At 41.1% G+C, this 27,821-nt stretch overlaps 3 protein-coding genes across 6 annotated transcripts in view; 2 read left to right on the forward strand and 1 right to left on the reverse strand.

Moving 5' to 3' along the window:
• EYA3 (EYA transcriptional coactivator and phosphatase 3) overlaps nt 1-27,821 on the reverse strand; it is a 218,572-nt gene that overhangs the window by 70,427 nt on the left and 120,324 nt on the right. The window lies entirely within an intron of this gene.
• On the forward strand, nt 130-861 carry ATP5IF1 (ATP synthase inhibitory factor subunit 1). Its single transcript, XM_065744460.1, has 3 exons — nt 130-270; nt 341-453; nt 575-861. Exons 1-3 carry the CDS (start codon nt 175-177, stop codon nt 714-716), a joined length of 351 nt encoding a protein of 116 aa, XP_065600532.1. The 5' UTR covers nt 130-174; the 3' UTR covers nt 717-861.
• HNRNPR (heterogeneous nuclear ribonucleoprotein R) lies at nt 5,402-26,915 on the forward strand. 4 transcript variants are annotated; one of them, XM_065744426.1, is made up of 11 exons: nt 5,402-5,522; nt 11,603-11,771; nt 14,024-14,142; nt 14,543-14,650; nt 15,165-15,278; nt 19,670-19,846; nt 21,537-21,672; nt 22,733-22,938; nt 23,643-23,792; nt 25,329-25,450; nt 25,645-26,915. In XM_065744426.1, the coding sequence occupies exons 1-11, from the start codon at nt 5,448-5,450 to the stop codon at nt 26,255-26,257; spliced, it is 1,989 nt and encodes a 662-aa protein (XP_065600498.1). In that variant the 5' UTR covers nt 5,402-5,447; the 3' UTR covers nt 26,258-26,915. The 4 variants fall into 4 exon arrangements, with proteins under 4 accessions (XP_065600498.1, XP_065600499.1, XP_065600502.1 ...); XM_065744427.1 differs by having other exon boundaries at nt 11,606-11,771; XM_065744430.1 differs by lacking the exon at nt 11,603-11,771 and having other exon boundaries at nt 5,403-5,522.

Here is a 27,821-nt window from a genome sequence, read left to right on the forward strand (position 1 = left end):
CAAGGAGGGCGGCGCCTCCGTCACGTGACCGCAGCGGCGCGTCATGGTGACGAGGGGCGGAGCGCGGGCCGGGAGCGCACGCGCAGTCGGACCCATCCCGCGCAGCCGGGTCGGGCGCGGTGCCGGCCCCGCCCCTCCCGCCTCGTCCGCGAGGCGCTCCAAGGGCAGGCGGACATGGCGGCCGTGTTGGCGCTGCGGGGCGGCCTGCGCGGGGCCCTCCTGGCGCAGCAGCAGCAGCGCGCATGGAGCTCGGGCTCGGGTGCCGACCAGGTGCGCGCGGGGCGGTGGGCGGGGGCGCGGCACGGCGCGGCGCGGCACTCACCGCCTGCTTTCCCCGTAGCTGGGCGAGCTGGGCAAAGGCGCCGGGAAGGGCGGCGGAGGGGGCGGCACCATCCGCGAGGCCGGAGGGGCCTTCGGTAAGAAGCAGGCGGCCGAGGAGGAGCGCTACTTCAGGTGAGCGGTGGGGCCTCACTCTCAGCCTCCGGCCCGGAGCTCCGCGCGGCCGCCGCCCCCCAGCGGGACCCCGTGTGCGGTCACCGGTGCTGGGCCCACCGCGCGCTGTGCTGTGTTGTAGGGAGAAGGAGCGGGAGCAGCTCGCGGCCTTAAGGAGACACCACGAGGAGGAGATCGATCATCACAAGAAGGAGATCGAGCGGCTGCAGAAGGAGATCGAGCGCCATAAGCACAAGATCAAGAAGCTGAAGGACGATGACTAAGCTGCTGCTGGATGTTGTTTGCCTCGCGTGGCTGTGGTGTAAGGCAGCCGTGCAGACTGTATGCTTTGGCCAAAGTTTATCCACATGTGTCCTGTTATACTGTGGTTGGCAGCAACGTCAAATAAACTGCTCGGTGTCTCTTTTCTGTTCAGTAACTGCTTAACGAAGGGAAAAAAAATAAATCTGTTGTCTGGTTGTAAGCCAGTTGTTTCTATCACCCACTGTGCTCCTGGGAGATGCGTTACAAACTGAAGTCCCATGGAACACTAGCTGTACTAAATCTGTTGACAAAGGTTAATAAGATTTGCTTTAATGTTTTCAGGCAATACTGATGCTGGGTGGCCAACACCTGCAGCTTGAGACCTGTAAGCTGTAAGGATGGTGCTGGGTGGCCTCCAAACTGCAGCCGTCCAATAGGTCACAGAAGGACTTTTGTTCTGAGTTTCCTCAATTGCTCTGGGATGGCTGATGGCACAAGTAGCCCTCCTTTCTGTACATAAAGGAGGGGATTCTTCTCCCCTTCCTGCCAGCACTGGTATATCCTTGCTACTCTCCTGACCCTCGGGCTTGGACTGCTCTTACTTATAATACCCTAATGCTCAGCAGCAGTGTACAGCATGCATTCATTAAGAAAAAGCTTTGCTTCTTATAACGGTCTTTGGTTCCAGTGAGGCACGTATCCATCCTTTCCCCTAAATCCTCCGTTCTTACTTTGCTTCTGTAGTTCATTGCCCAACACCACTGCAGCAGCTGGGTAAGGAGGACAAAAGTGGCAAGGTATGAAAGCCTGAAACAATAACTTTGGATTGGCAGGACCTTTTCCCTCCACTTTTGGTTGAATGAATGGAGTAAATGAAGTTGTGTGCCTTTGCTTTCCCCCCCCCCCCCCCACCAATTTATTTTTCTTCTTTGCTAAGGACCCTGAGGCTTTATTTTTGTTTGTTTGTTTTTGTGCATGTTACCCACCTTGCCCGGTCAGGTCTCTGTGTCTTTTTGTCACACTAATCCTCCAAGGCAGACAAGGCAAATGAAATATGACAAAGATAAAGCAAATGCTTTTTCTTATAATCAAATGCACTGGCTCAATGCAAGACAAAATAAATTTATATATTGAAAAATTACACAGTAATAACAGCAACATTGTCCCTCTGTGTATGAGAAGTTTTCTGGAGAAAGGCACGCGTGCAGGACATTGTTCTTAGTAAGTGCACTGATAATCCATCATCATAAAATATCTAAAGCTCTGGAAAATGTCATGTTTTGTGTAGGTGTTAATGCGAGCTACAGCAGAAGCAACTGTAACCTTGCTACTGATATGGAAATAAAGCAATCTCACTGCAATCTTGGAAGATAAGTGGTACAGTAATGGGAACAAGCTAAGTCTCAGCAAAACTCAACCCCTGGCTATTAAGAAAATAAGAAAATATCAGCAGGTGGCAGGGAAAATACAGCTGCTGGAAAGCCTGTCTCTTCACAGGGAGGAATTATGGTTGTGCTCACCTTTCTCCATTGCCAGTATTCTCAGTATTCCCAGTTGCTCAAAGAGTCAGAAAGAAAAAGGGCAGCCTCGCTGCCGGGATCTATGGTGTTACCAGTTCATGTTCAGCTACTGGCTGCAGGGACACTACAACTGCCTGAGTATCCATAAGGCAGCAGAACTTGTTGCTGCCTTCCCAGACTCATGCAAGCTAGCTCTCTGCAGCAGAAATTAACACTTCTCTTGTTTTGAAAATGCTGTTTGTCCTGACTAAATCAGGTCTTGTATACTGGTAGTTCCTGTAGCATCAGTACAGACAGACATGTAACTTATCATTCCAGGAGTTTCTAGCAATAAATAAATTACCAATAGTTTAAAATTACTCTGTTCCAGAACACCTGGAACTTCCATACAGGCTCAGCTTGTTGTCTTGCACTGGACTAACCTACTGCCTTCAGGTCACAGCTTGCTCCTGGCTAAAGGTATTCCATGGCACTCATTTATTGCTGAGCACCTAATGGAGATCAAACAGTGAGTGTGAGCATACTAGAGTGGCACATTTCAGCCACAGTGCCATCACAGCAGCTGTGAAACAGCAGGTCACCTCTACTGGTGCAGATTTTTGTGAGAGTAGGACACAGGCTCTTGTTCATCACAGGAGAAAATGTACAGCTAAAGAGGGTAGCTATGTTGAAAAATGATGTTTTCTAGCTAAGAATTTGCTCTATCAGTGTTATTGTGCTCTCTGCATCTGTTGTAGTTTCCATGGAAATAAATAGGTTGCTCTGAAAGTAATGCCTCCTATGTACTAAGAGGAGAAAGATTTGATTTCACATCAGAAATTGGCCAGGGCCACTAACAACCAATGTATGTGCAGACTGCATCACACAGTTTTTCATACTGTTTTTCTCAGAATAACAATGGTCCTATTGTCACGTGAAACAAAGCTCATAGACCTCATCACAGAAAAAAAACCCAAACCCAAGCAGCCAGACTGCTTGAAAGGACCACCACTGGAACAGAAATGGTTTACGTGCCATATTACAGTGAAAAAGTAACAGTGCCAGATTCTGTTAAAGAATGCGGGCAGCTTAGAAGTTAATCCATGTTTAATTCCAAATTCTGCCTTATGAACACCAGTTTGCTAATGGTATATATTAAACTCTTAGCAGAAAAAAATAGCATGCAAAAGTTCTGTGCCAGCCAGGACCTGTTAAGCTTAACCTCAAATCAATATGGATTTAGGGGATGAAATGAGAACAGCAACAGAAAAAAAATCCATGCTACCAAAATCCACAGCCTGCTACTGCTCACAGCTGTCTGCACAAAATTAATTGCCCAAGAGGGACTTGGGAAATGCCAGTGCAGAACAGATGAAAAAGTGTTAGCAATGCCTTCAAGGCTTTTATTTTGCCAATTACTACGTTAGGAATGTTGCCACTGTAAGATATGGTAGTGCTCAACAGCTGAGATTAGGGCTTTGAGAAGAACCCTTCTTCAATGTACATTTTGCTGTAGTCTCATTATGTTCAGTCATCTAGTGTAAAGGGTACATCAGTGGAAGAGCTTTGCAGGACATTTCTTAAGCACCAGAGAAGAGTCAGATGTTTAGATCCCTCAATTCCTCTTTATTCTTGTGCTGTGACAATTCCTTAAGCATATTACTGACTCTCAGTCAGATGAACTGCTGATGAACTTAAATGGATGAGGCAGTAATCCCTTGCAGCTCTACGCCACAAGAGACCCCACAGTTGGTCTGGAGTTGGGAGATAGGGAGCAGTGCAGAGCTCACACAACAAAATTGCAGCTCCACCCAGGAGCACAAAGCAGGCTCAACAGGACGAAACACAGAATCGTAGGGGTTAGAAAGGACCTCCAGAAATCATGAAGTTTAACCTCCCCACTAAAGCAGGTTCTCTAAAGTAGGTCACACAGGTAGCATCCAGATGGGTCTTGAATATCTTCAGAAAAGGATACTGCTCCACTTCTGGGCAGCCTCTTCAAGCACTCTGACACTCACTTAACAGCAAAGAAGTTCTTCACGTTAGTAGTTGGATTCCAGTTTCTGGCCCTTTGTTCTGTTGTTCCATTGCCCCTTGTTCTGTTGCTGCATGCCACTTGGAAAAGACTGCACCCATTGACTTGACTCCTGCACTTTAGATATTCACGAGCAGCAGTGAGATCCTCTCTCAGCCTTCTCAGGCTGAGCAGTTCGAGGGCTCTCAGCCTTACTTCATACTGCAGCCACTGCACACTGTTAATCATCTTTTGTCACCTTCCACTGGACTGTTTCTGGAGATCCTCACCTCTGTGGACCTGGGGAGCCCAGAACCAGACACAGTATTCCACCTGTGGTGGACGGAACACCTCCAACACTTCAGATGTACTTCAACTTCTAGATCACAAAGCATGCATGCAGCTCTCAGGAGAGAGGCTTTTTTGGAAGGAGCTCCACTGGGAGCTCAGGAGTGGCCCGGGGCCACTCTGCTCACAGCTCTGGGGCTGCAAGATGAGAGAAGGCCCTGTGGGAAACGCCACCAGTGCCACTGAGCTGCTCTCCCACAGACTAATGCCTCAAGCCTGCACCCACCGAGGGCCTGAGCAAACAAATGAGGCACAGCAGGCAAGCTCTATTTAATCTCAGATTAAGTAATTAACAACAGCACACCTGGGCAGCAGGACCCGCAGCTAACATCCTACAGAGGAGATCCCACACAAAGCCCTTCTGGCTGTGACCCAGCACAAACAATCTCAGTCAGAGCCGGTTCCCTTCCAAGGCCAAACCGGGCCCTGAGCACTTTCCCTGCACACGAAAAGACCCCGCACAGCCACCAGGACGCACACCCAAGACAGAGACACTAGAAGAACGCCCAGGATACCGCCGGACCACAACTCCAGGCCGGGCCGCAGGGCGGGGCCCAGCCGCCGCCGCCGCCCGCCCTCGCGCCGCGCGTCCAGGGCGGAGCGACGCTGCACGCTCCCCGCGCTCCCTTTGTTCTGACGCAGCGGGCGGCGCTGCCCCTTTAAAAGCCCGAGCTCCGACCCTGCCGGCGCGCCGGGTTGAAGGCGCCGCGCGATTGGTTACAGAGCCTTCCTCTGATTGGTCCCCGAGAGTCACGGCTGGTACCACCTCCCGCTTCCTATAGGTTGGTCCGGCTGCTTGTCCGGAGCGGGCGGTTCTGAGTGGGTGAAGCAGCGGTCCCTGGAAACAGTTCCGGGAAACCCCGCGTGTTGCCGGGGTCGTACCGCCGTCCATGAGGAGAAGGAGGAGCGCGCGCCATTTGCCGTCGCTGCTTGGGCCCGAGCTGCGCCGCGCAGGCCCTGCTCCGGTGAGTCCCCGAGAGGCGCTAGGGGCGCCGGGAAGTCCCCTCGCGTGGTGAGGGTGCTCTGCGGCCGGGGGCGAGCGCTCCCAGCTAGGCCCCGCGGCGGGGAGGGCCGCCGTGGGCTCGGGATAGGCCTGGCGGAGGCGGGCCCGAGGCGCTCGCGCCGCGTCGGAGTGCGGGGTGGGGGCGTCGCAGGGCGCGGCTCGGCCGCTCGGAGGGCGGCGGGAGGGCCGTGCGCGGGAGCTGGGCCGGGAGCGGCCTGGGGGCGGGACCTGCGGCCCGGCGGGGGCGGGCGGCCGATCTGGAGCGGGCCCTGCGCGGGGAGGGCGGCGCGGCCGCGGGCGGGGGATGCCCCGCTCCTCCCGGGATGCTCTGCTCCTCCCGGGCCGTGCGGCTGAGCGGGAGCCGTGCGGGGCTGCGGATGGCCGTGGCGGTTTCTTCCCGGCCGCCGCGGGTAGCGGAGGTGCCGGAGAGACGGCGCGGGGGTGGGGAAGGGAGGGGGGCTGCTGTCGCAGCACTCTGTGAAGCTATGCACAGCGCGGTGTCATGCGGGCAGACGTTCTCCCGAACCCTGTTGTTGGGACGTCGTTTCACTTACCGGTCTTTTACCAAAGGTCTTTGCCAAAACTTTAAGAAGTTTGTTTAAATGCGTTGTTATTACCTTTATTTTGTAAACGTGGCTCTAGTTACTGGGGGCCTTAACGGCCTGGTTACCCAGCGAGTTCTGAACGCGCCCGATCACATGCGTTGAGTGGTGCTGCAGCACTCCCTGAAGAAAGTTGCTTGGATCTCCCTCACTCCACTCGCAGCAGCACCAGAGGACCCCCCCAGCAGTGATGCTTTTCTGCTGCAAAAGATGATAATGTTCTTGGAGCTGGGTTGTTTTGTTTTTTTTCTTCCCTTTTTTCTTCTTTTTTAAACTCGAGATTATATTTTATTATATCTGACTGAATTTTTTGACATATCTTTCTAAAGTAAAGGTTGCCTAGAGTTCTGTATCTTGGTCTCGTTTTCATTTATCTATGCAAACTGTTGTGTTTGCAGTGTGGTATAGTCTGCTTGATAATTCTATGTCCTAGAAACTGTATTTCTGTCTCATTGTGATTGCTGTTGGTATAATGTTTGAGCTTTCTGCTAACACTGAACTTATGTCAGAAAACAAAACCCACAAAAACAAAACAAAACCCACATTCCTTTAGGATATACTTATCAGTACAGTCCTCATTTTTATTGAACTGCTGCTTTGAGTTGGAGTGCTGTGAATGATGTTCTATATGACCCAGCCCAGCAGATGAGCTGGAAACAGCCAACTTCAGTTAGGAGGGAGGATGTGCAGAGGTTGCACCTGAGGTTAGCGAAATGCAGTAGTTAGTGATGTAGCTATATTCTAATGAAACAAATGTGCACCTTGCTAACCTGTGTGTGAGTCAGTTCTTGGTGGGGAGGCTGTGCTAGGCTTCTGGTTAGCATTGTGATGGAGGTTCTCAGGTGGTTTGGGAAAGGCTGGGAAAGGCTGAACTCAGTGCTGGGAGGCTGAGAGTGCTAGCTCCTCGAAGTTGTAGTCTGCCACTGAGACACTGGTCTGGAAACTGGGATAGTATGTGTAGAGTTTTCAGATATGATAACTTCAAAACAAGTCTTCCCACAATTCATGCTAATAATTAATGAATCATAATTAAGCTATTAAAATGTACTTTCTGCAATGGAATAATCTATGGTACAAAGGGAGTAGCAGTAATGCTTTCACATAAAAATTAAAGGGGTGTAGCAGTAAATCTTATGAGCAGGTGAGATTTTAATCAACTCCCTGTTCAGTCTTTCAGTGTGAGTTATTTCCTCCTTATGCATGTGCTTCTTTCTGCTTAGACAAGAATCTTCTTGAAGTGTAACTCATAACTTCATAGGGACAGTTGTTTTCTTGTGGTTCATTTGAAAATGTTTCTTAAAGTAATAATAAAGGTATAGCCTAATGCTATTTTTAATCTAACTCCTATAGATGATGGGAACCTACAGATAATATACTCAGTAGGAGGAATAGTAACATGAGCAAACAGAAACTGCTTGGGTGCTATTTTAATATGTGAGTTTAGTTATGCTTCCAGTGCACCTGAGCTGAAGAAATACAGTATAGTTACTTTATGAAATCAAAAATTACATAGCAGCAAAACTGAAAACAGCACTGATGGATAATCAATGTAAAGTTGGCTATGATAGTATACAGTATTTTCCCTCTGCCAGAAGTTGCCATTTCTGCTGGTTGAAGCTGTTACAAAGCATGTTTTCAGTTAACTAGACTAAATTTATAATTAATTGGCTGGAGTTATACTTAGTTTGCAGGTGGCAACCTCTAACAGAGTATCTGTATAAAACAGTGGGGATGGTCACCTCATGCCAGTGTTTGTCAGAGTGAGGCTGAACAAGTTTCTGTATTCAAGGTGCCACATACTACCAGGCTTAGGGGTGTGCATTGCAATTTTTTTTTTTTTTCACTCTGGGGAAAAAATATTAAGAGCCATTTGAGTTATTAAGTGGGAAAAAGAAACTTGTTTCTGACTAATTTCAAGGCATCTATAATTTTTTAACGTTTTACTTGTCACATAGCAACACTTAAAAAAGGGACAAGTCACTTGGCAAATCCAGCTTTTGAGATGCAGGATCCAGAAATTCCAAATGGAAGATAGTGGATGGCTTAAAAGCATGTCTGGTATGACTGAGTATTCCTGGTCTTCAAAAAAAAGCGCTGTTAACAGCTATGTGAAGTTCAAAACAAATCCACCCCCCCACAGCCTCCCACTTGCATGCAGTTCTGCAGCTGGGAGGTGCTGAAGCTAGGCAACGTTTCAGGTACCACTGGAACCCTCCTTGCCTATATAAAGTTGCCCCCAGTGTGTATTTACTGCTGCTCATTCGGTAAGCATGTTTTTCTCTATGCTATTTTAAATTCATCCATTTCTGCATGTGATAAAAACAAATGCATATTCCCAACACATACTAATATACGCATAATCCTTTGCTTATAATCGGCATTGAAAACCTTTGCTATTCAACCAGTCTCCCTCTCTTTCAAGGTAGTTATTTGAGTTATTTCATGTGTAGGAGACTCTCGAGCACAGTGTTGGACAGCTTTACCCACATGCATGTGCTTTTCTTTGTGGCCTGTCACAGGCTGAGCCACATGCACATGTTGTGTGTGCAAACACAGATACACTCCTCTTCTTAAACACACTTAATTTTTTTTAGAGGAGAATAAAAAAACATTAATGAAATGATTTTTTTCCCTACTAATTATGTTAGAATATTTTGTTTTGATGGCTGCATCTAGCAGACGTTTAGAGGGAAATCTGAATGACTTTTTTTCAGTGATGGATTTCACTCATACATTTGCTGAATGCAGTGAGGATTTCAGTGCTGTAAGAGATGTAGTTTTGTTATTGGTGATCGTTCAGGAAAGTAAAGTCCATTGAATGTCAGGCTTCAGGCTGAGCTCGCAAAGCCAGAGTGGAATCTATTACTGTAATGAATGAAGAGAAATACGTTTCTTCTGGATGCTGTTGGGACTTGGATGTTCTGACAGCTATATCAGCTTAAAAGCTTTCCAGGGTACATTTATTCAAGAAAGTCTTCTTAGTTATGATTGTGGGACAGGAAATAGCTGAAATTTCAGCAACCAAACAGAACTTCTGTGATTGGTGAACACAGACAGCATTTGACTTCAGTTGTTTTATGAGGCTGCTAGACATTAGTGAAAAATTAATTGTACAGCTAAGGAATTAAAAAGCCAAGACTTAATTTGCATTATCTAAAAGCCTACTTAAAAAGGTTTTGGTTGGCTGTGGTGCTGTGCAGTAATCTGATACTTAGCTGTTGGAGCTCCATGCACTGATATATGCTTGTGGTGAAGGTTGATGTCTTCTCATGCCATTAGGCTGCAAGTCTTGCCTGTAGTGGGCCTGAGTTACTGGAGTTGAGGTGTTTCTAACTGACATGGGATAGTTGTCAGCTTTTTTGATCTGTTACACCTGGGTCCAAGAACGTGCTCATCAGTGCTAAATATATGAGAATTTAAGACTTATAAACTAAATTGGTTTCACAGAAGGGGGAAAAAAAGTAAATGCTCAGGGAGCATCACCATAAACCATTGAGGTTTAGAAGTTACTTGTAATTGTTTTAAATCGTTTCCTGTATTAATGTCTTGGTTTAGCCTCCTAGACTTTTGTTTCTGTATGGAGATGTGTGTAAGTAATGGATTCTTTTAAAGCAGTAAAGAGGTGAAAAGAAGCCAAAATTCCACAGATCTTCTGTGCATCTTTTTTTCTGTATAACATCTTATGCGTTTGTGATAAATATATGCTGAAAGTATTTTCACTTAACTAAACCCTTCGTCCTGCACTGTTTCAAGTTTGAGATGTTGCAGAGGTAGTCTAGTAAGCAGACATCAGTCTGACTTGTTTTCCGTTATTTTTGTCTCTGTACCTTTGGAATCCTGACATTCAGTTAGTGCTTGGAATGCTCAGTTAATGCTTGTACTTGGGAGGTAAGCATTACTGTAGTCCTAAGGTAACCATTCTTCTGTATTTGGGCTAAAGTTACATTTGTTTTTAAGTAACTAAGCTTCTGTTTTGGAGTAAACTGATAGAAAGCAATTTCTGTGTCGAGAAACAATGTATGTATGTATATATGCCATGTAGCTATGGAAGGCATCACATCTTTTCCTTGCCAGTCGCATAAAGAAGTGATGACTGATAGAGAATTAACATGAGGCTGTGTTCCATCTCTAAAACTGTGCTTCAAGTCAAGACAGTTGTAGTAAAATTTTCTTCTCTGTCTGAAGAAAAAACTTTTTTTGACTCAAGACTGCAAATCATAGGTTGCCTTCCAAAAAGTTGTAGTCCAGAAGGGATGGGTGGGTATACTTGGGATTGATTTAGGTGTGGTTATCGTTGGAGATTTGTTTTTTCAGCATAGTAAATAGCTTGAGGCTTCAGAGTCTTAAAAACCAAAACAAAACTTGTTCTTGAGTCTTCTTCCTGTTTTCCAGTACTTAATTGCATTGCTCTTGCCATGCTGCATATGTCTATCTGGTTATCATTTCACTGCTGATCATTGACTTCTTCCCTCTTAAATCCTGAGGCTCATTTCATTTCTGAACTTAAAAACTGCTCATCCTAATGTTCTCTGCTGGGTAGTTAATTTGTCCTTTGTCAGCCTTGGTATTTGAGAGCACTAAGTATCAGCTGGCTGGCTAATTGAGAAATGGAAATGTTTTTTAATGAATTGGGCAAAGCCTACTGAAATTGTGTGAGAAGATAGTTGTGCATTTCTCAGTGCACGTATTTGCAATCAGTTTGTTAATCCTGAAAGCAAGTCTTTAACTGAAGATGCTGCGGTCATGACTTCCTTTTAAACCAGTAAGTTTTTACAAAAGCAGTTGTGATTTGTAGAGATCCTATTTGAGTAAAATCAAATGCCTGGAAATGGCTCAGTTGCAGCTTGAAATTCTAATGTGCTCGCGAGTGCAATTTTGCTCTTTCTATCCTTAATGAGTTCTGTTAGTGTTTCTTTGGCTAGTCTTCTGCAGTACGTTGGGTTTGAAGGAAGGCATGGCAACAAGCCAAGAAAGTGAAAATTAGCAAACAAGTATTGACATTTTTGTATGTTAAGCTACCCTGCAGGGTTGTGTGTTCCCAAAATTTTAACCAATTGTTTTAAAAGTAGAGGAATGGGAAATGAAAATAGCAACTAGCTCTTCTGATTCTTCTTTGAAGGATGTTGTTATCGTATCCCAGCGCATTCTAGCTGCTATGGTAACCAGTTAACTTGCTGACAATCTGAAGTTTAGACATCATTATGTACATGAAGTACACTTAAGGAAAAAAAAAGTAAATTCTTCCATGTACATTTTTTGCAGTATTAAGGGTTGTACTTTCTTTTGAAACTTAGATTAGCTGCATCCAAAAAATATTAAATAAAGCTTCTGATATAGGTCATTTGCAGCATGTATACAAATTAGTTTAGATGAATCATGCATTGTCCTACAAACTAGTTTTTTCTGGCTTATTGTAATATAGCTCCTGAATTTTTTCCAGCAGCATAATAAAATGGCTAATCAGGTGAATGGTAATGCGGTACAGTTAAAAGAAGAGGAAGAACCAATGGATACTTCCAGTGTAACTCACACAGAACACTACAAGACACTGATAGAGGCAGGCCTCCCACAGAAGGTGGCAGAGAGACTTGATGAAATATTTCAGACAGGTATAATATGCATTTCTTGTTTCTGACTGGTTATGAAAGTGAGGGCATACCATTTTCAAATTTTTATAGATTAAGGTTTAAAAATACATTGTTTTTGATCTGTGTAGCTCTAAATGTTTTGCTACTTTGACTTCCCTAAAGGCAAATTGGGTTTGACATTGACTAATTATTTGGCACGTCCTTAGTGTTGTATGTGTTATCTTAGTTGCTTTAGGGGACAGAGCACTAGTTTCTTAGTTGTCAAATAAAGATGTGTTTAAGCATACTAAACTGTACATTTTTTTTTTCCTTCAATCCAAATCATCATTTTGCTTTTACTTTTCTACTGTCAACTCCTCACAGTGGTTCTTAAACACTCAAGGGCTGGGCAGGTGACGTAGTGAGGGAAGCAACTAGCTTGTCTTGCCTGGGACTACATTTGAATTGAGTCTGCCTGTGGATTTTGTGTTCTCTCTAGTTCTGAGTGGACAGTTTAATCCATGTTTGTTACTCCACTGAAAAGTTCAGTTTGATACTAACTGCTTTTTTAACAAAGCTGAGGACTAAGCTATCTGGCAAATCGAGTAATATTTTGCTGGTAGCAAGTGGTCTCTGCAACTGCTAGAGGAAAGGTTTCTTTATATACCAAGGTTTCTCTATTTTTATTTTTGTAACATCCCATCCCTCCTTATTATTTTGTCCTTAGACAGAAGCTTCTTTTTTTTCTCTTTGGAGTGTGTTCTGTGACCAAATAGATGTATAAGAAGCAGTAGAACTGCTTTATGGGCTTATCTTCAATGCCTTGGTGGCAGCATGACAGCTACTGTTGAAGAGTCAAAATTCCACTGATTAAATGAAGGCAGTTTAAAAACAGTACCTTATCCCTCCATCAGTATGACGTTCTGGGTCATGTGAATGATATCTTTTGAAAGTCATTCACAGTGAGCTTTCATCAAGCCTTTACCAGCTTTTTTGGCTTAGACATGCACTTCCTAACTGTGGGTCATGATGATGTACACTTGATGGTTTGAGAGAAGGTGTAAATGCCTGGGCAGAGGAACTTGTGGGATCTAACCTGTGTGGTAGTTAGGCTGTGTCGTGAGGAGTTCTCAAGGGAGTTAAAAGCTTTTCAGCCCAGAACCTAACTACCTGGTATAATTCCATTGCACGAGTAACCTGAAAACACTTATTTGCATTTCCTTAAAACCACTGAAGATATTCACATTGTGCAGGGGTTTGTCAGTGAAACATTCTGCTTCTGAGACCAGAGTTAAATTTGGAGTTTAAGTTTGGGATTTTTAATCGACTGAGGTCTCATCTGAAAGATACAGGTGCCTTCCAATATGCAGGATCACTTCTGAAATGTAGTCCTTGGGCTTGGCACTACTTTGCATTTTTGAAAGCAAGTAGCAGTTAAATAATCTGTATTCTGGAAATCAAGCTGTTGCAAAGTGTGTGGAGTTATTGGTCTTAATTTTCCCTGTGCAGTTTAAAATGTGCAGATGTTAATACCTAAAGTTCTCCCACTCCACAGCTTATGCAAGTGCATTGCAAAAGGGGAAAACAAAAAACCCACCAAAAAAATGACAAACCTGTAAAGGTCCTGAAACAGGAAAGTGCTTCAGAACTGGTCCAATGTTTCTTGGGGGAGTCTGTACCTGTAAAATTAACATTAGTCTTTTCGGGTACATGGTAGGGCTCAAAATAATACCTTTTCGAATTCTGGCTCTTTAACTGCATGGAGCAACAAAAGTAAAATGAATTTTTTAGACGCAAGCAGTCTACTGATTGTTGCTTTTTGAAGTTGGGAGGAAAGAGTGAACAAACCATTCTACTTAATATTATTTTGTAGTACTTGGTGAGTGTTTGATCTTCAGTTAGAAAGTTCCTTTTTCATATACAGTTGGTTACATGCAACGTTCACATGTCAGCTTACTTTAGAACAGCTCCATTCAAGAGAATGAAGTGTGAAACTTAGGAGTCAAACAAAACCCAAACTGTTAGAAGTGAGCCAGAGTTCTTTGTTGGATTTCTGAGTGTTAGAAAGCTGTTACACAAGGGGTGTAATCTTACACTTCAGTTAATGCTTAGGTATATACATTTTAATTTAACTTTTTTCATTGTTGTACTCATATTCTTTCATATACTTGTGTAGGAATATGTAATTATATTAAATATGTAATTCTGTTATGGACTTTAAAAGCAAACTGCATAGTTCTTAGCTTGTATGAAATTTAATAGAAATCTGTAACTTCTTTATCTTTAACTTTTAGGGTTGGTAGCTTATGTCGATCTTGATGAAAGAGCAATTGATGCTCTTAGGGAATTTAATGAAGAAGGAGCCCTCTCTGTATTACAGCAGTTTAAAGAAAGTGACCTGTCGCATGTACAGGTAAGGTGAGAGCTCCAGAAGTGTGAGCACATGAGTGTAAATAGTCTTCTGGCACTATTGGCAGGAGAGCTGAAATGCAGAAACTCTTCTCATGTTCTGTATGTTTCTAACCCAGATCACGGGCCTGTTTAAAAATTGCCCTAGATGTGTGGGTATTTGAGTGCAAAACTAAAGCTCCCAGATAATAAAAATGAGTGCTATTGAGAACATAAGGTAAAAATACCACTTGAAATTCCATGCTTAGAAATTTCTTCAGTTAATTATTGTATTTTTCAAGAGGGTTCTTTTGATACTTGACGTTGTCTTATCTGGTGACTTCACAGTATGGAGTCTAAGATTTGGTGGATTCCCAGAGCTTTTCATACCCCCGATTTAATTATTTTGTAAATTGTATCTACAGAACAAAAGTGCATTTTTATGTGGAGTTATGAAGACCTACAGGCAAAGAGAGAAACAAGGCAGCAAAGTACAGGAATCGACAAAGGGACCAGATGAAGCAAAGATCAAGGTAACGTTTAGAAAATACCAACTGTTCTGTACTACCTGTATACAGACTGAAGTAATTATAATGCTTTGTGCTTGGAAAGCATCAATACTGCTTGGGTAAGAACATTCATATGTTAAAGATTGAAAAGCGAGAGTACTTGTTTGAATTGTAGGTCTACCTGATAGCACAGTTACCAAAATGCACGAATTTAAACAAACAACATTATTAGTTTATCTTTCTTACTGCACTGGTTTTTACAAGCTGATAAAATTGAGTCTAATTGGACGTTTCAACAGGATTAAGTCTTGGAGTTGGTAAATATATTAAGATATGGTTTCTCTGTTGTGCAAAAGCAACTTAGAAAGCAAGTGAGAAGATGTTCCAGAGTTCCTTGGCTACTATGTAAGATATTGCAAAAGAAAATAAGGGGGGGGGGGAACAAGTTTTTATGGTTAACCTCAGAGCGTAAAACAATTTTTGTTGTTTGTGGTCCCTACCCTCTTCCACATAACTATTGTTTTTCATTTTTTTTCAGGCTTTGCTAGAGAGGACTGGTTACACTTTGGATGTAACTACAGGACAGAGAAAATATGGGGGCCCTCCTCCAGATACTGTGTATTCTGGTGTTCAGCCTGGTATTGGAACAGAGGTTAGTATGTGCAGACTAATATCATTATTTTGTATGTTATGCAAAGTCATTTGTTAGAAAGACTGGCAAATAAACTATACTGTGAAGGAAAACTTGCTTCTGTGTTTATCTTCATCAGTCTTAGCCCTCAGTGTCCTGCAGAGGAAAAGCACAATTGTTTGAGGAGGAAAAAGCAGGTGGATATACTGTGAAGACTGTGTAAAAATTACTAAAATGAAGGTAGACACTGAAATCGTTAGACTTCATCATCCCAGTTGGAGATCATGGTCCACGGCTTTAAAAGTTACATGTGCAGCTTGGTGAAAGAAAGCATGACTGTAAAGTGTTTGGCTCGTTGTTTTTTTACAACGTAAATGGAATTTGAGAGACAGTAGCAAGGGTTTCCATGCAGTGTATTGGAAGCAGGTAAAGACTTGAGTGTATTGTATTAGGATACCCTATACAAAGTTTTGAAGAGGTCAGCTTAGAGTGCAGTGACAGTAAATTGTTAATAATCACCCAGAAGACATCTTCAGTGCTTTCATCATCTGATAGTGAAACCACGACACTGAGAGAATCCTGTCTTGTTTATTGTTTGAACCTTTTTTCATTTTTTACTCAGGTAGGTGACTTAGAATTGTGTTGTGCCAACTCATGGCAATGTATCATACACAGTGATGTGAAACGTTACTTTGCACTGTGCCTATGGGCTGAAAATATTTGATTGAAAACTCAAGTATTTTGTGCTGTTGGTGATGATTAGTCTCTGTAGGAGATCAATGGAAAGCTGTAAAGTTGGCTATGTTGAATTCTGTTGAGGGTATGTTTTTATACTTGTAAGGTTGCTGAAGCTTTTAGAGTGTGTGACTTCTGGAAACACCCTTAAGAACATAAATACTTTTCCCATGAATCAGGATTAGAGTATGTAGCAAAACTCAGCCAATTAGTTATAAAAATCATACCTCAACGGAGCTAATGCTGGCATTTAGTAACAGTTCAAGCCTGATTACTGCTCAGTTTGTTTTATGATGCTGATCATCTTACTTTATTAAAGCATGCAGATGTGTATGTAATTCAGCCTCTAGCTGTTGCTGTTAAGCTCAGAGAAACAGTAATCAAGATTTAAAACATGAATCTTTCATGTTGGAAAGTTATTGAAAATAAAGTTTTCATGGGTTGTGCCAGCTGTGGTATGTTGATGCCAGAGCTCTCTCTGATGTCAGCAATGGCAGATTTCTTTTTAAGGATATGCAAGTGCTGCTGCTAGTTGCAAAAGAATGCATGCTACGTAATCTTTTTTCATCAGATGTTTCAGATCTGTCTGCTATAAGTATTTGTACACCAAGTAGGTGGCCTTATGCTGAAAGCTAGTCATTGGTAACTTGCACTGCTCATCATGTTATACTTTCGTTTGCTTTCTCCATTCCAGTTACAATTTACTTACTAAAGACACTTAATAAAGTGTATATATAAGCACTGCTGCAAAAACAAAGTATTTTTCAGCAATCTTAAATTATTTTTCTATAAATAATAATTTAGGTTGACTTACTGGCAACTCGGAAGTACAAAGAACAGTGGTTAAGCAAAATAAGAGGATGCAAAGACAGTAGTGATTTCTGCATAGTAATTTCAAGACTATGCACGACAAGAACAGCAAATGTTATAAATACTTCATTAATTCCCATCGCAGCCAGGAAGAGTTTATTTAAGTGGATGAGGGATTAAAAGAATTCAGTTGTAAGCCCATTATTAGTCGGGTGATGATGAGACTTTTATGCAACTGAGACGAGCATTTGGTGTTTCTGTTGGATGTGCTGGATCATAAATCCAGTATGTCTGCATTTGGGAGTGGTAGTTGATTCGGTTGAGTTGTATTTGCTTAACAAGTTAAAATATGTACTTTCACTCCTAATCTTCCATCCAGTGGAGGATGCTTGCAGCTGTTAAACTTGAGAAAACTGAGAAGTCTTTTTAATCCATTCCTTAAGAGAATAAACAAATAAGAAAAGCCCTGTGTGAATATGACCTGTTCCCACTGTTATATATAAAAAAAAAAAAGGGAAGCAGCTGATGAATACTTGATTTCCTTCCTTCAATTATTGATGCAAGGGAATAAATAAATTTTTAAGGCATGACTGAATAGGAGATTTCACTGGTAACTGTAAAATGCCAGTTCTTGACTGCACTACAGTAGGCTTTTAAGACTGAAGCTATTGGTGAGTTGAAGTAGTCATGCAGCCTATGTTAGTTCATGCTTAAATCGGGCATTTAGAAAGGGTTGACTGCAAAGTGCCTCAAGAGTGCTATGGCATGGAGATGTTGTTTTGAAGAAGCTCTTGAAATGCTGCTGTTAACTCTACCACTTCTTTCTTAGTCACAATAGAAGAAGCTGGGTTGTGGAAATAACTGAAGGATGTCTTGTGTAGAGTGTAGAAGTGAATTACACCCCTTAATAATGCTCTGTTAAGGTTACCTCATGACATTGAAGTTTTCCTTAAAGGACTCTTTTTGTTATTGATCTTTTGAAATAACAGTAAGAGAAGTAGAATTGAGCGCTTTGTACATGTCCTTCTGGAAGCAAAACTGGAAAAAGTGATCTCAGCAGAGGCTCAGAAACAATGCAGCTGAATCCTCCTTAGACAAGTTCTCCCATATTGCTTCACTGATAATTCCAGTTTCTGATTTTTTGTCTTTGTAATAGCAGTAGACTTATGGAACTGAAATATGAAGCAAGACATAAAATAACTACAGAATATAAATATCAGAATCTGTTCAAGCTTATTGACCTACCTAAGTAATAATGGAAAAGGTTATTGTCAGTGTTTCATCTAACTCTTTGAAGATGTTCACTTGATGCATTTCTCATGTCTAGTGTTTATATTATGATTTGTTAATGCATTCAAGTTTACAGGCTGAAAGCAAATTCACTTAGATGTATCATTCTCATAGAGGCATTTAGTCTTCCTGGTATGTAAGTGAAGTTACTCTAGAATGGAGGTCATGGGTGAATGTATTAAAATGAAATCCTCAGTTCTGTTTCTCATTTTAGCCTCTGGAGTATATTAACTATTGTGGCAATCTTGTGGAATTGGTGGTAGTTTAAAGTTTATAGAAAGGAATTAGGAAACCAAGTCAAGGAAACTGGAAGAAAAGTAGGAAAGAGAAGCCTTCAGCGTAGTACAATTAGGTCGTTCTTCAGCTGATGGTTACCCTGTCTTAACAGTAAGCTGAAGTTCCTGTCTTGTGCACTTCCATTATGGTACCATTTTTTGTCTTTGAAAACTGTATGTGGGTTTTGGAGTGAATGCTCTAGGTAATACAAATGGAAAAGGCTATTGCAGGGATTTCTGAGCTTTTCTGAAAAGTAGGCCCTTTGGTTCTGGCATTAAATTTGTGATCAGTGATAAGAAGTCTGCTCCTTTTTTTTCCCTCAGTAGCAAAGAAACCATGGCCAGTTGTCATTCACACTGAGAGAGCCTAAGCTACATTAAAGAAACATTCTGGGAACTGTATTTCATGAATATTTGTGCAATGTAAAGAAACATATGAAAGATCTAACTTTCCTTTGGATTAAAATGATTTGGGTTCCACGTTTCTTAAAACAGTCATCACCACCCCTCCCCCCTCCAGTGGGTTTGTTCCAGTCAACGTTTATGTGGGTATTCTGTATGTCTTTAAGTGTTGGAATTGTCTGCTAAGCAGATACGAAGTGTTGCAGGAGAGGCTCTTTTAATTTGAATGATGAGGACCCTGAGTAGTTGAGTTAAAACCAAGATAAGCCAATGTGACATTCAAGCGTGCCTTACATTGGTGGATGACACTGAGTTTAATAGTCATTGCTGTGTGTAAGAAAGAAAAATGAGATTTCCAGATTTCCTTAGACAGATATTCAGCTGGTGTAAGCAGAAACAAATATTGAAGAGAAATGAGATTACAGTATATGTTAATAGGGAAAATGCGCATTAGGGGATCTTATTAAGGATTTCTAGTATTTGGTGTTATTTTGTTTTCCTATCTCTGTATTTTTCTTATCAAGATTGATTTAGGGAATGAATGAAAATACTGCAAGAGTAAGAAAGTGCTTGGTCTAGAATATTGCATGTTTCCTGACTAGGTAGCCTGTAAGGTCTTGTGACCAGGTAACAACTATTTACCTCTTCAGAGGTGGAAAGGTACAGCCTCTTAAATGCAAATTACAAATACAGGTTTTCTATATGCGAAATCTAGTAATAATGTTGGGATTTTAGAATACTTCAGTAGCAGCTAAAATAATGTAATTGCTAGTGAAGGCTACAGAGTTTCTGCTGTGATAGTTTCTGATGCAGGTTATTTCCCTTCCTGGAACTGTGAAGTACTAAAAGTAAATTTAGAGTTTTGAGAAAGCTTTGGTTAAGTGTCCTCTTCCTTCATAGGTTTTTGTTGGTAAGATTCCCCGAGACCTGTATGAAGATGAATTGGTACCACTCTTTGAGAAAGCTGGTCCAATTTGGGATCTTCGCCTCATGATGGATCCTCTTTCTGGTCAAAACAGAGGTTATGCTTTCATCACCTTTTGTAGCAAAGATGCAGCTCAGGAAGCAGTCAAACTGGTGAGTAACTGTTTTCAGATTGGATGATGGTAATGTAAACAGTGAGCATGCTGAGAGAATGTTAGAGAAATGTTTGAAGTGTTTCCCTACACAATCAACAGACTCAAAGTGTTATTTTCTTTAAAAAAAAAAATTCTCCTGATTTGATTTAGTGTATAGAAATAACTGTACTCCTAGTGCTACTGTTTGCTGTAATCTGTTTGATTACTTCTGAGTTCCAGTGTTTGAAGATGGTAGATTTAAGTTATTGCCACCTAAAGAAAGAAGGTGTTTTGAATCTTGCAAGTTGTGAGTGCTTAGCCGTCTTACTTTAAATTGTTAGTAATTGGGGAAAATGAAGGGGAGGAGGCTGAAGTAACAGGAAATGTATCAAGTGATAAACCCCTGGAGAAAGGCTGGCCTCTATCTTCTGGGTGTTGTGCAAGCTAGGTGAATTTGTATGAATGTTTTCCTTATCTCCTGTGTCTGGATTTCCTTCCCTCACTCATCCTCTACCTTACTTTTACCTCGTGGGGTCAGACTTGTATCTGGTCAAAGGATTTTCCACAGGCTACTGGAGGAAAGGAAAGTGGGACATGCTGAATTTTGGAGATCACTACTCTTGTTAGGAAAGAAAGATTCTTTTAGTACTGATGATAAATGTGAAATTTTGAAGTTTAGGTTCTTCTACATAAGGCAGTTCTGGTGTGCAGGTACCAGGGGCAACTGGGGCTGGTGTTTAGATAAAGCAGCTTTGTAAGATAAACTTTGCATTCAGCTGCTGTGACCTTAATCTAAATATGTTTTTCAAAGTTTTATAACATATAAATCACTGTTCTATTCTACATTTTGTTAAATTCTTGAATGTGAACAAGGTTACTGAAGTTGTTGTGATGCTGGCTATATGCCTGAGTCACAGTTAAATGACTGAAAGCTTTTACAGGATTAAATGAGACTTTCTGAAGCTGTCTAACGATCAGATTTCTGTCCCATGATGTCCTGTTGAAAATCCTCCTTAAAAATGAAGATGTCTTCAGGTTTTTTTGTTCGTTTTGTTTGTTTTTTTTAAGATTGAAATCTCTTGCCTTTAAAGATGTATCAGGATTGTTCAGAGTAATCCAACTGTGGGTATAAGTGTGATGAGGAAGTTGGAGGAACTTTTATGGGAAGCTTTTTTTTTTTTTTTTTGAAATAAAAGAATATAGAGGCCTAGCATCTAGCAGGCCCAAAAAGTCCATGCCATAAGAGTGGGAAAGGTTAAAAAACAGGGGCATTTAGGATCTTGCAGTGAATGTGCTTGAGGCTAAAAAGCAATGAACTAATGGTGCCTGTAATTCTCTGCCTATGTATATGTATAACAGCAGGAACTGATGTCGAGTCCAAGCACAGGAAGCAGTTAACTTGTTTTCTAGAAGTAGAAGTAGCTTTCAAGTCTGAGATAAACCTGAGGTGAATGAACCTACCCCATGCAGTTTGTATGTTGTGTGTTTCTCATGCATCAGTTTCTCAGTAGTTTAAAAAATTTCTGTGAAAAACATAAACTCAGCAGTGTCCAAGTGGATGCTGAACCAAGTATTGCAATTCTAGGAATTCTTTTGCAACACAAATTCAGAAGAAGATAGAACTTGAAGCAGCTGATATTATGATTTTGGGGGTCTTGTCAGCTCTTCTGTACTAGGTAATGCAAGTGAATGGCTTCTTATTTTCTTAGTGTGACAACTATGAAATCCGTCCTGGTAAGCACCTTGGAGTATGCATCTCTGTGGCAAATAACAGATTATTTGTTGGGTCAATTCCAAAGAACAAGACGAAGGAAAACATATTGGAAGAGTTTAATAAAGTCACAGGTAAAGACCTTCTTAATAATTTTTTTGCCACACTGATTCTGAAATACCATTCAGCCTCTTTTGTAGCTATAGTTACATGTCTGATACTTTCAGATATTATTTATTTTCAAATTGTGTTCCAAGATTTCATCTGGTAGCAATTCTACATATCAAATATACTTTATGGAGGACCATAAAGGGGCTAATACCTGCTAATGCTTGTTATATGATCAATGTTGTAAGATAATCTGCGATGGAAACAGCACAAATAAACTCAGAAAAACAGTGGAGGTCCCAGTTCTGTCATCTGTTCTAGGTTAGCACTGAAGGCTTTGTAACTGGATCTACCATACAGTAGATTCAGCTTTCACACCTGAGAAGATGTTGTAGGAGTCTCAAAGAAATATGTTCTTGAGGAGTGACAGGAAGAAGGGAACAGTGAATTATTTTAGTTATGGCAGATTTTCTGTCCTAGTTCTTCACTGTTGTTTCACAGTACGTACAGCAAGTAGGGGAAAAAGAAATAAATTGGCACATCATTGTAAGATTCTTCTGCTTTATAAGAAGTTGAAGTCTTGGTCTGCTTTTGTCCTGTAGGAGAGCTTTAACCTACTGCTTCCTTTTTTAGGATTGCTATTTACTAGTACTGCAGGAAAGTGTTGAAAACAGGTGAACAGTTTAGTTGTCTCTCCTCTCTTTCTTTTCTTTTGAGAGATGTTTATGTAATTCTACCCAGCTTCCCCTGGAGGGAGGGGGGATGCCACATGTGAATTCTGATTGCTTTTCACTAATGTAAACAGTAAAACCATACAGAAAGTTGATGCTATTTGAACTATTCTCATTGATGTTTTGCAGGGCCTATTGAGGTAAGTTTATTCAGGAGACTTTCACCAACTAGGTAACCTGTTTCTTGATAAATTGGATGGATATCTTTGTTTTATTTTCTTGTGCCTGTGCTATACCCCTGTCAGATGTAATGCATAGTCTCTGAACTTAATGAGAGCAAATGAAAGCATTTTGGAGTAGATTTCAGATTATTTATTTCCCTTCTAAAGCTCAGTACTAAAGACATGTTTTTCAGAGGGTTTGGTGGATGTAATCTTATATCATCAACCTGATGATAAAAAGAAGAATCGAGGATTCTGCTTCTTGGAATATGAAGATCACAAGTCAGCAGCACAAGCTCGGCGTCGCTTGATGAGTGGAAAAGTAAAAGTCTGGGGAAATGTTGTAACAGTGGAGTGGGCTGATCCAGTAGAGGAACCTGATCCAGAAGTCATGGCAAAGGTCAGTAAAAACTGAATGTGGATGTTCTTGGGTTTTGGAAGGAATTTCTTTATGCTGTAGTTGACCTGGTTTAGCTTAGTGATGCTGCCAGCTTCAGGGAGGGGAAAGAAGTCACAGGACATTTTCATAGTAAGCCATCCAAAATGGTATGGGCTGAGCACTGTAAACTAGCTGCCTGTGTAACACATGAGGAACTTGTTCAGTTTGTTCACATTTAAATTAGTAATGTTTATCCTCCTGGGTTGGCGCACCAGTCTGTCTTGTTACCATTCTGATTGTGTTGATGCACACTGAGTAGATAACTTGTAAAACTGTTTGTTTACAGAGTGAGATGAAGATGAAATGCAGCATAGAGGATATTATGATTTTTATCCCTCTGTTTCTAATAAAACTTTGCTACCCTAAAGATCCATTACTGAGATTTTACTGGGACTTGTAGCATCCCAGAAGCAGAAAATCAATGTTGGATATTCTTCTGGTCTTGGAGGGGGAAGTGTGGAAGGAGAGATGTTGTAGGAATTTTATACAGGTAACTCTAAGGCAATCTTTTTTGGAAATGGATATGGGATGTGTAAGGTTAGCCAAAAATTCTTAATGAAGAATTAATTATTAATTCTTAGTAGAAGAGTGGAATAACATCTTATAAGTTAATGTTAGTTTTCTTTGTTTGACTTATAAAGACTTCTGTTTTCACTAATGATCAGGTGAAAGTTTTATTTGTAAGAAACTTGGCCACTACTGTGACGGAGGAAATTCTTGAGAAGTCTTTCTCTGAATTTGGAAAGCTGGAAAGAGTAAAGAAACTAAAGGATTATGCTTTTGTTCATTTTGAGGACAGAGGTGCAGCGGTGAAGGTAGGTTGTTTACTCTTTCCTATCTAAATGGGGTGTGAGCAGTTTTCTGTGGAGATGCTTTTAGAAACTTCTTAACAGTAAATATCTTAAGACAGTTTCTAGAGCACATGTATCAGGGTTCCTTTCGTGAAAATTTAGTTACTAATAATTTTGTTCCTATGATTTCAGTAGCTAGGAGCATGTGAAACTTGCAAGGAACAAAACTGTTAACAAGTAGACTGGAAAAGAGGTATAGACCAATGCAGGAGAGTCTAGAGAAGAGGAGGAAAAAAAAGATCAACCTAGACAGTTTTTGAGGAAATGACAGAAGGTATCAGTTGTCTTCAAATAAGGGTCTTTGAGAGACTGTGTGTAGTTTTTTCAAATGGCAGAAATACTGCGTAGAAATTGCAGGGTAGTTGATAGAAGTTACTCCCTCCATATAAAGTCTTTGAAAGCAGTCAAGCGTGAGGGCAGGAAGGTAGTGGAGGAAGTGTTTTGCACCTTGGAGTCTCTTAAGCTGTGTAGTGTATGAGGTTGCATAGTTCAAAAGGGTCTTTCATTTTCAGACCTAGGATAGAATGCTACCTTCTCTGCCCTGTGTGACTTCTGTTTATGGCCACTGGATGGTTTGTGAATTTTGTGGGTTATTTCTGTATATAGTTGTGCTGTTTGTTTTTAATGAAAGCATTAAGATATAAATTTCATGGAACTCATTAATTCATTCCACTGGCTGCTGTACTTTCATGGGTTCTTTCAGATAAACCATTATTAATGTTCTTGAATTTGTCTGCACAGACATGTGAAGACTTTAATTAATGCATGTATTTATACGCAGAAATACTCAGTGCAAGGCAGTGGCTCCAGGTAGAGAGCAGAGACATAGTCCTAATTGTACTTTGTGTGTATATATTGAGTTCTGTTTGTGTGTGCATTTGATAATTACTAATTACACGTTGCCTGTTACTCAAGGATTGCAGTGTTACTTCATGAAACTGCCAAGATTCAGTGTTTTTTTTTTTGCTTCCTTGAGTATGTGTCCTTCATTGTTCAGAGTCAGCTGAGTGTAAAAATACTGGCTGTCCTCTGAGGCACTCTTTCAGTGCTAGGAAGATTCAGATAGCTAGGAAGTCCAGATATAAAAATGCTTTCTCTCGTGTGTGCACTCTATCTTGCTTGCAAGTACACTGAGTGTTCATGTCAATGTGTGTAGTGAGAACTCTGAACTATTTTTAGGGAGTTCAGGAACATAAAAATCAGATGTAACACTGAAACTCTTTAAAATATAATACTCCATATGGTCTGAGATTCTTTTACCTTATGATACAAAGAAAATATGTGGGGGTTTTTTTGTTGGTTTTTTTTTCTATAAATGTGGCCTCGTTGTAACTTGAACAAAGTGGGCCTTGAAAGAATAACCTGAAGGAGAAGAGACACAGACCTGCAGTTCACTCAGCAGCAGCCCAACCAACTTTTTTTTTTTTTTTCCCCTGAAAGTTCTAGTTTCCTTTTGATTGGAAATGAGTTTTCCTTGTTTCTCTTCTAATTTTTGTACAGGCTATGAATGAAATGAATGGAAAAGAGATAGAAGGGGAAGAAATTGAAATAGTGTTAGCAAAGCCACCGGATAAGAAAAGGAAAGAGCGCCAGGCTGCCAGGCAGGCCTCCAGAAGTACTGCGTGAGTGTTCCTTCTTGAAATACTACAATACTACAGAATTAAATTCTGCTGTAAAATACAAGGTAGTTTAGAAGAAACTGAATCACTTCTTTTTTTTCCCCTGCATGATGTATATTGGTAACTAAGGGGAAATTTGTACTTCCTTTTGAGAGACTTTTCAAGATAAATTAATGTGTGTTTCTTTTTCTTAATAGGTATGAAGACTATTATTACTACCCTCCGCCTCGCATGCCACCTCCTATTAGAGGCAGAGGCCGTGGAGGGAGAGGTGGATATGGCTATCCCCCTGATTACTATGGCTATGAAGATTATTATGATGATTATTATGGTTATGACTATCATGACTACCGTGGAGGCTATGAAGATCCCTATTACGGCTATGATGATGGCTATGCTATAAGAGGAAGAGGAGGAGGAGGAAGGGGTGGGAGAGGTGCACCTCCACCACCTAGGGGGCGGGGAGCACCACCACCAAGAGGTAGAGCTGGCTATTCACAGAGGGGGGCACCCATGGGACCGCCAAGAGGAGCCAGGGGTGGGAGAGGGGGTCCTGCACAGCAGCAGAGAGGACGTGGTGCTCGTGGAGCCAGGGGCAACCGTGGGGGCAACGTAGGAGGCAAGAGAAAGGCAGATGGGTACAACCAGCCCGATTCCAAGCGCCGTCAGACCAACAACCAGCAGAACTGGGGCTCCCAACCCATCGCTCAACAGCCGCTCCAGCAAGGTGGTGACTATGCCGGTAACTATGGTTACAATAATGACAACCAGGAATTTTATCAGGATACTTATGGGCAACAGTGGAAGTAGACAAGTGAGGAGGGATCGAGAATTTTGGAAACATAGAATTGGCTATAGCTCTACATACTTCAAAACAAAATTGGCTTAATGTTTCATCCTTCAGTAGCGATTGGCTGCCATTTGTATTGGGCTGAAGAATCACTCTATTGTGTATATACTCGAGTCTCTTAGTTTTCTTTTTTTTTCATAAATGCACTTGGACATTACTGGGCTTGCAGAATTCCTGAACTCCATATGGGGTTTCAATGCTTTTATCATTTTAGGCTTCATTTTAGCAGTTTAAAAGCAGGAATGGCACACTGTTCAATCATGATTTTGCAGAACCTCTGGTTTTTGGACAGTTTTTTTTTTTGGATTTGGGATAGACTACATAGGAGTATGCTGTACATAAAAGTAAAAGCTAGTGCTTTGTCTTAGTAGTTTTAAGAAATTACAACAAATTAAGTTTTCTTGTATTGAAAATAACATGATTGTATGTTTTGCATTCCTAGAAGTAGGTTAACTGTGTTTTTAAATTGTTATAACTTCACACCTTTTTGAAAATCTGCCCTACAAAATTTGTTTGGCTTAAAACGTCAAAGCCGTGGCAATTTGTTCCTTGATGTGATTGTATTTCCAATTTCTTGTTCATGTAAGATTTCAATAAAACTCAAAAATCTATTCAAAACATTACCTATTTCAAATTCAATTGTGTCCTAAAACATTATTTCATTGGTAATTCTTGCGAAAAACATTGTTTTCAAAGTATAACTGCCTATGTGAGTGATCAAATTAATGCAAAATTTCTTGTGCTTTCCAACATGTAGCACTGTGGACATCAGACTGAAAACTAGGAGAAATTACAAATAGCCTGAAGGGCACTCTTTGTTTAATTGCTGTTCAGTAACTTACCAGCATCTAATTTTGAAACTTTTTTTTGTTTTAAGTGTTGAAATGTACCCAAACATTCATGGAAATCTGATTCAGATATAATTCTCTAATGTCGAGAAGGAAGCAGAGCCTACAATGGTGTTAATTTTGTTCCTTTTTGTTATATACTGTGCAGTCCCTCTGGAAGCTATTCTGTTAGGACCCAGCCATATTGTATTATTATTCAGTGTACAGACACATACAGATGGTTTTGATCTCAAGCTCCTCAATTTAATTAAGATAATATTTGAATAGGGATGAGAATTGAGTAACTAGGTGCTGTGGCACAGTAAACTAACTTTTTGCTACAGATAATGCATATGTACTCTCCGTGATCTCCATAGTTCTACCTTGACATTTTAATTTGATGTTCTGCCATGATGAACAATTTGCCTTAGAATTTTCATGCCTTGTAATAAAGGCTGTTTAAAAATTACATCTTACCTTTTGGGGAGATTCCTAGCTATGTTATTGGGGTATTATGTGTTGCTTTTACTGACCCTTGTCTTGAACATTCCCAGATGTCAATTTTAACTGGCGAGTCATGACATTCTTCTGTTGCATCTGAGCCATTCTGTACCCCAATGAAGAACATTTGCTTCTCAAGAAAGAGAAACAAAAGGATTTAATCTTTCTCTAAAGAAAACTATTGCTGGACCTCTAA

The sequence above is a fragment of the Cyrtonyx montezumae genome, unplaced genomic scaffold, assembly GCF_038088225.1.
Source record: "Cyrtonyx montezumae isolate F1298 unplaced genomic scaffold, pur_monq_1.0 scaffold_31, whole genome shotgun sequence".
Classification (NCBI taxonomy): domain Eukaryota; kingdom Metazoa; phylum Chordata; class Aves; order Galliformes; family Odontophoridae; genus Cyrtonyx; species Cyrtonyx montezumae.